The sequence below is a fragment of the Triplophysa rosa genome, unplaced genomic scaffold, assembly GCF_024868665.1.
Source record: "Triplophysa rosa unplaced genomic scaffold, Trosa_1v2 scaffold167_ERROPOS184624, whole genome shotgun sequence".
Taxonomy (NCBI): Eukaryota; Metazoa; Chordata; class Actinopteri; order Cypriniformes; family Nemacheilidae; genus Triplophysa; species Triplophysa rosa.
The window spans coordinates 18,241-26,616 of NW_026634167.1; the positions used below are offsets into that span (position 1 = coordinate 18,241).

General features: G+C 33.7%; 1 protein-coding gene across 2 annotated transcripts; it reads right to left on the reverse strand.

Moving 5' to 3' along the window:
• Positions 1 to 403: 403 nt before the first annotated feature.
• On the reverse strand, positions 404 to 7,595 carry LOC130549729 (GTPase IMAP family member 9-like). 2 transcript variants are annotated; one of them, XM_057327036.1, is made up of 3 exons: positions 7,304 to 7,595; positions 7,041 to 7,114; positions 404 to 2,515 (listed from the first exon to the last, which is right to left on the reverse strand). In XM_057327036.1, exons 2-3 carry the CDS (start codon positions 7,057 to 7,059, stop codon positions 1,323 to 1,325), a joined length of 1,212 nt encoding a protein of 403 aa, XP_057183019.1. In that variant the 5' UTR covers positions 7,060 to 7,114; positions 7,304 to 7,595; the 3' UTR covers positions 404 to 1,322. The 2 variants fall into 2 exon arrangements, with proteins under 2 accessions (XP_057183019.1, XP_057183018.1); XM_057327035.1 differs by having other exon boundaries at positions 7,041 to 7,086; positions 7,304 to 7,594.
• Positions 7,596 to 8,376: the final 781 nt, after the last annotated feature.

The following is an 8,376-nucleotide window of genomic DNA, read 5'->3' on the forward strand; positions in this document are numbered from 1 at the left end:
ATGTGTGATTGTCACCCGCGTGAACGAGCACCAATTTCCCTCCGATTTCGCAAATTTGTCTGTGATTTCTCAAAACCTGTCGGTGACTGAAAATAGGGGCCAAAATCATGCAGTGTGAACTCCGCATTAGTCCCATTTTTTTCATTTCTTCTATTCTCCTCAGCCATTTTGCTGATTGTTCTGCCACTCAGGGGAGCGCGTCCCGGCCAGGGCGTGTCCTGACATGTTCATGTGGGAAAGTGACCTCAATGCATACCCTCTATTCACATACCAAATAGGAAGAAGTATATATTTTTTTTGCCTTATTTATTTTTTCTTAGTATACATTTAAAATAAAATATTTAAAATCGTCTGTAACCAGGGTAAATAAAAAAGTAATCTAGTCCAACTTAACTTTAAAACATCTCTTTATTAATGCACAAGTGTTCTTATAGATATATTGTTATAAACACATACAGAGGAAAGAAAAATAACTAAATAAGAGTCATAAGCAAACTGATAACTCTGATCACAATGATGGTGCTTTGATGGAATTTCATCATTAATCACAGAGAGCTTTAACATTAGCAACTCATCAGTTTTTAACATAGATTCAATAGTTTTCATCTGCTTCCTTGTAATCAGCGAAGCTACAGACAGGAGTGCTCGAAATATTTGATTAGGTTTGGAGCTAGACCCTACATGACAGTAGCTCCACAGGATCAAAATTGCACATCCCTGGGTTATATGATCCTGCTCAATATTTTGAGCAAAATCAGCATAAGACACTCAACAATGGTGATAAACAAATTGTTTAATGCTGCAATGCATGCTGGGTACCTAAACAAAACTATTCCATGACACCCAGCATGTATTATGGTTCTTATGAATCAAATTCTGTTTGCTAATACTTATATAGCAACCAACAGTTGCACTTATTTACTCTTTATACCAATTATTATTATTGATTTTATTACACCAAGTAAAACACCGTAAAATCAGACATTATAGTTCATGATGATTTTTTTGCCGTAAATAATAAATCATTTTTGTCACAAATATGTAACCAATAAAAAGTATTAAAACGTGCTTGTGAACTTTGACAACAGTATTCAATTAATAATTTGGACATGCAAGGTTTCGGAAGGCCAGCTACAATATATAAATTAAAAACAGATTAGAATTTGAACATTTGATATGGTGTCTATATTTTGAATATAATACAGAATAATGATATAACAAAGTTAAATATAAACTTCAGTTTTTAATGCTTTTAAAAACATGTTTGGGTGAGAAAACTCAGATATAGCTAAGTAAACTCTACTTGTATTAGGTTGCCTATTTTAAGTTGGCATGTCTGTACCTAGGCCACCCCAAAAAAATTTTTTAAATTTAGAAATTACTTCTGAATTATTCATCTTTTTTTCAATATTCCCCTTGTATATTACCCATATTACAATCAATCCGTTTATAATTGTTGCTACATATCTAACTTCTTTGTATGGACACAGTGGCATCAAAAGAATTACCCCATCAATGATGAATTTAGCTACACATTTCTTTTCCCAATTATTTTGTTGTGTCAAGTATTCCTCCATTTGTCTTTTTCCATTTGTGTTCTCTTCCGTTTGTCTTCTGTACTCCTCCATTACTCTTCTGTTCTCCTCCATTACTCTTCTGTTCTCCTCCATTTGTCTCCTGTTCTCCTCCATTACTCTTCTGTTCTCCTCCATTTGTCTCCTGTTCTCCTCCATTACTCTTCTGTTCTCCTCCATTTGTCTTCTGTTCTCATTCATTTGTCTTGTGTACTCTTCCTCCATTTGTCTCCTGTTCTCCTCCATTATTCTCATGTTTTCCGTCTTCATTCTCTCTTCCATTTGTTTGATTTCTTTCTCATACAGCTGTTTTATTTTCTCCTCTACTTCTGTGAATTTTCTCTGAGCTTCCTCATACATATCATTGGTGTAATGGTGTCCTCCATTCTCATCCAGCAGTCTGTTTATCTTCGCGATCAGTTCAGTGACCTGTGTTCGATTATTTTTGTCTTTGTTATTAAAACAGTGATATCCAGCCTTGCATTCATTAACCAAACGTTTCAGCTCTCTGCTTTTCTCTACATATTCCTCTACTGGCTGATTTATCTGATCTATATGAGTGAACAGAACCATTGTGTACTGCATGGCCTTTTCTCCAAAGTTCTCTTGAATCCATTTCACTGTGTTCTGTTCCTCTTCTGTGAATCTCACATCCAGTCTGATGACCAGCAGAAACACATGAGGACCAGGAGCAGACAAGTACACACACTTCACGATTTCAGACTTTAGATTCTCTTTACTTATTGATGTATCAAAGAGTCCTGGAGTGTCAATTGCTGAGATGTTTCTGTTCTTTATTTTTGCTTCTTCTTTATAACAGTTTTCAGTGACAGACTCAGGACCACACGATTCTTTAAACTCATCTCTCCCCAGGATAGTGTTTCCTGTTGCACTCTTTCCTGATCCAGTTTTACCCAGTAACACAATCCTCAGATCTTCCACTGTAAAGAGCAGAATAAACAGGTGCACTCATTATTTAAAATATGCAGAATAAGGTACTGTACACTGTTTGCTGTATTTAAAGTATTTTTATTCACAGGGATGGGCATGTATTTCAAATACAAAATACTTCACCCTTAACATGCACAGGGCCCATGGGCGGGTTAACACTTAATATTTGTTTTAATTTAGTTAAAACTCACCATGATGGTGATCAGTGTTTCCTTGAGTTGGGCTCTCGACTCTAGATGTTTAAATATTGGAATTTTTTAGGCTTTGTGAAACTTTGTGTTTATAAAGTACATTTGTTTTGCTAATGAAAATAAGAATCCAATCAAATGGTGATGACTATTGGAAAACCCAACATCTCACAGCTTGGTTCACTGTTCTTGCGTTGTGTGCTTATCTTGAAAGAACGTTGTAGTGTGGTATTGTCTTGATGTGAAGGAAGATTTGTGATAACAGCATTCAAATTATAACTGAAACTACAGGAGAGTTTAGACTCACACAGACATAAAGAATCAGAGTATAAATCTCAACAATTGTGACAAACAACAAAATAAAACGTCATGCTGCAATGCATGCAAGTATTTTACTCTCAGGGAACAAGTATCTTTACTTTTGTTTACTAGTGTTTTTACTTTGGAAATGTTTTACTATGAAGGTATTTCAGTAGCAAAACTTGAGAGCATGTAGATTTTAATTTGTGAACTTGTAAAGTAAGTATTTGTACCTGTAAACTAAAATGTACACTCACAGCCCCAATGTGAAAACTTGTCAAATAAAAAACTGAAGTTGAATATTGAGATCTGCACTCGTGGACAAAACTCACAAATCTGTCGTCTGAATTTGAAGTTGCAGAAAAATAGTCACAAACGTGTAAACTGGCATTTACTAAAATACATTGGCAGATGCAAATGCATAGCACATATTTACACGTTTTCCTAGATTCAGATTCGCAGTGCAACCACATATAGGCATCCACAACCTCTCAAATCTGTCACTGCACTTTCAAATCTTCCCGCCTTGACTTTTGCTACTACTTTCGCGATAAACCTGTTGCAAAACTAACTTGTGCACTTGAAAGCTCAGAGGCGAGAGAAAGAACGGCATTTGAAGACGTCACGCGGCTGAGCCACACCGCCCCCTAATGGCGGGGAAAATCACAATGAAAGGATCTAGCAAATAATAGTTTAAATAATGTTTAAATAACTAAAGCGAAACCATCAGACTTATGTATACTATCATGTATAATTATTCCATGACTTATACTATCTTGTATAGATATAATTTCATAATGTATTTTAATGATATCATTCTGTATACTATCGATAATACGTTGTGTACTATGGGTTTTTTTTAAAATATAATGACAGGCTGACTACATTTTCCGTTATGTATACTATAATGTTCATTGATATACTATATAAAATGTACATTTACACAGTTCAACATTATGATTCAATAGCCTAACCCTTGAGAATTATTATTGCTTTAGTTATAATGTTACCAATATTATATAAATATATAAAAAAACACGTTCCTGGTAGTATAATTTAAATGTAAATTAAATTCAGTGAGCAATGTATTATTGACCATTATTGCACTTTTAAGCTATTTCTACTTTTTTATATTTTTTTGTTATTTTCAATAAAGGGAAAATGAACAGAAATTGTATGCAGGACTGTGCAATGCCACCATATACAGTATTGGGGTTGTGGGTTTACCTGGAAGTTTCTTTTCTCATGGAAGGTTTGGATTTTTAACAGATGAGCTTAAACTTAATCAATATTTAGTGTACAATTATTTTCTCATGTGATAATTACTAGCCGCAGGATAATGCATCCAGTCGGTTGTTATTGCCGAATAAACCCCTTCAGTGTTATACAAGAACTGATTCTGATCATTCTGATATAGGAGCCTTACACAATGACAGGCTGACTGTACATTTTCTGTTTTCAATTTTGATCATTATCATCAGCGAACTTGCTTCAGCTAAATTAGTTTGTTTATTAGATTGCCATTAAGATGATGAATTCCACTGGATTAGAATCTCATTGCATTACCATAACAACAGCACATCACATGCACACAGTTACAACACACCAAAAACCTAACATTTATAATCAAGGTAGAAGGGACCAACTCAAGGAAACACTGATCACCATGATGGTGAAGTTTGTTAGCTGGGAACATTCTTAAAACAAACTTTTGTTAGCTGGGTTGAAACCTGTGACGTTAAAACAACGTCAGGATTTCAACGTTGTTTCAATTTTCAAAATCAAAACAAAAAGTTTATTTTCTCATGGAAGGTTTGGATTTTTAACAGATGAGCTTAAACATATATCTAAATGAGATCAATGATTCACTGTTTTCCGTGGCGTCTTAATGGAAACCAGTAGAATGTCTGTGGTGGTTTTTTCAGCAGGGAAGTCATACTTTTGTGGTTATTTTGATAAAAGTAACTCAAAGATAACGCAAAAGTAGAGAGATTTGAGAATTTGGTGTGTCTAAGTGATACCCTTCGTTTTGAATTACTTAAATCACATTGAACGTGTTGACAATATATGATGAAATCATTTTGGTGGTGGAGTATCCTTTTTTTCAAAATAGGCTAAAATTTTAAAACCATGAGCAAACTACACACAAAGACATCAAGAATCAGTTTATGAATCCCAACAATGGTGACAATCAACAAAAGAAAACTTCATGCATCACATTACTTCATAACATCACAGTACAAAACTCATTCATGACTCCCAGCATGCATTGCAGTTGATCTGTTTATCTGAATTAGTTTGATGATTGTCAACATTGTTGAGGTTTGTATGATGAGTGTTGATGTTGCAGTGTATCAGTAAATTAATATTTTCTGAATTATTTTAACACTTTCACTTCTCATTGGTTTAATCTCATTATTATTTATAGACACCTCCAGTAATTTCTTTTTATTAGGAGCTTCCCAGAATAACTTTTTTTTAAAAACCAACTTCACATTAACTTATATTTCAGCATCTTGTTTTACACCACAAATGATTGTGAGTAAAACTTTACTACAAGCATAGAAAGAGGAGAATTATCTTGAAGAAACTCACGAGTCAAGAGCTCAACTGAATGAAAAACTGATCACAATAATGGTGGTTTAGTTGAAATTTCAATGTAAACTTTACCTGAGAATTTCTACTAAAAGCTACAGACATTTGTGTTTAGCTTTTACATGAAAGCTCCTTTAAAATTGACTCAAATCTTCTGAGTGAAAAAAGTTTTCAGCTTTTGCTAGCTTTTTTCAAGTAAATTTGACTCCTCACTTTTTTCAGTGTAGTAATATATAATGTATTACATTTTGGAGGTAAGTTGCATCTTTTGTGCATTAACATGACATCTGCATCTTTGCCATTCTTTGTTATAAAAGCAGCTTACATAATATGATGCAGGAGCGATACAAGACCTTTTCCCAACCACGGTAAAAAGTTTTGTCTGCGTTCACCCCTCGTCACAGCAAAATGCAAGCACTTCACACCAATGACGGCATACTTTAGAAAACGATAACGATATTGTAGCGCACAGAAATGTGTAATTCATGATGAAGTGCTGTTTTATATTTTTGCTGACGGTAGATTTGAGAGCCCCGAAAAGATGACGGGCAGATAATTAGTTCAACCTTCTGCGGATGTGTTATTCATTGTTCCGAGTTCCAAGTAAACAAAAGTGTTCCTAGAAGTTCTTTGTCTTTTTTCAGACTCTTCAGTATTTTTATTATACATTTAAAACATATTGTGGATGTGACAGATGAACACACAGCCATGCACAGGAGTGACAGCGCTCGTGCTAATCAGAATGAATGGCAGGGAAACATATCAAGTTATTCCTTCTACTAAATAATGTCAGGGGACCTGCGGAAAGATTACGTGCTGATAACTGATGGACAAACACTCCAAAACAAAAACATGAATGTCTCAAAAATAATAAAAATATCAGATTTCCACCAAACAAAGGCATGTCCGAAGGACGTCTTTTCTATAATTGTTGATGACGTTGAAAACACGTCCCCTGAAGAGCCAGCATGAAAGTTTTTACAACGTCTTTTTATGACGTCTTCTGACCGTCTGATATTGAAGTCCAGGTGATCTCTATAATTGCATTGTATCAATATCACTTTTGCACCTGCAATTAATGCTGAAATGTATTAAACCACCATTATTGTGATCAGTGTTTGCTTTAGTTGGCCTCTAAAAACAGTGTTTAAAAGACACCGAATTGATGTTTAACTATTTTGCTCCTCGTGACGTGCAATTCCTGAAATTCAAACTATATGTAATGAGATTTACTCTCAAAAACTCCTCTAAATTAAAAAACATTAGTATTCTCAATAACTACATTTTGTTTATAAATTTTACATTATAATTGTATATTCTACAAAGTAGGTAAGCTGGTTGTGTTGTTTGAAGATTTTAGTTTATTTCGTTCGAAAATGGCAATAATTTTCTTGTTGTGTGTTCGAATTAAGCCTCATGCATTCAAACTTACCTTTATGTGATGAATTCATGTCTTTATCAATAAATTCTGTAGGTTCCTGTAGTACAAACACATATGAGATACTCCTGCCATAAAAATATATTTTTTATTTATAATAATCTGACACACTTGAAAAACAAACAAGGTTGACCAAAATGCTCAACAAAATAAAAAGAGAAAGCGCAAGACTAACAACATACAAAACCCATAAAACAACAAAACCGTAATAAGGCTCTACAACCTATAAAATAAAACTGAAAAAAAAGAGCACTTACCTGATGTTTCTATCAGCTTGTTGTTTGTAGTTATGTGTCCTGCAGCCTAGAAACTAATAATCATGTAATTGTCCACATAACAAAAGCCAGCCTCGCTTACAGTACTTCAATAAAAGTGAAAGAAAAACACACAGGCACACCCATTTCTTTGTCATCCCACTTGAATCCTGTGGGGTTATATTTGACTATATTTGTTTTCGTTTAATAATATTTTGCTTTTGCTTTTCTTTGTGAGTGTGTTTGTAGAAATCTATGCTTAGTGTATATATACACAGCAAAAACTCCAGAGTTAAATGAACTCTGCTGTGAGAATATTTGAGTCCACAGTTTTAGAGAGTTAATGTAACACCAGAGGTGTATAGTACTTGAGTATTTTACTCTCAGGGATCAAGTATCTTTACTTTTGTTTAGTGTTTTTACTTTGGAAATGTTTTACTTCCATACATTATAAAGCATGGCATATATCATACTTTTTACTCAACTGCATTTGAAAACTACATGGCAATTTTTACATTTAAAAAAGTACATTAAAAGTCAAAGTTCTTTCTTACTTTTACTCAAGTACTTTACTCAACAATCATTTGATTGTTGAATCATTAAAAGTAATGTTCTTTTAATGTTTTTAATGTAATGTTTTAGTAATTTTTAATGTCCTTTAAAGTATTTAATGTAAAAACATATCAAAAATTGTTTTATGAAATGTGGTGGATTAAACTAAATATGTATATGCTTTATAATTTTTTTTTTTTAGAATTTTTTTTTTTTTTTTTTTTTTTAGATTTAGATTCAATTTATTGTCATTGCACATGTACAAGGCAACGACATGTGACCTCTGCATTTAACCCATCCAGAGAGTAGTGAACACACGTACACCCGGAGCAGTGGTGAAGTACACTACATTTTCCCAAAAGGAAAAACAGTAAAATATATAAAGATAGTGGATAAATGTACTTGAGTAAAATACTTGAGTACTAAACGCCTCTGATAAACTCGTGCAGAGTGTGGTCCAGAGTTTAGCTCTTACCCTACTCAAACAAATCAAACACACCTGAACAAACTCATCAACATCCTCA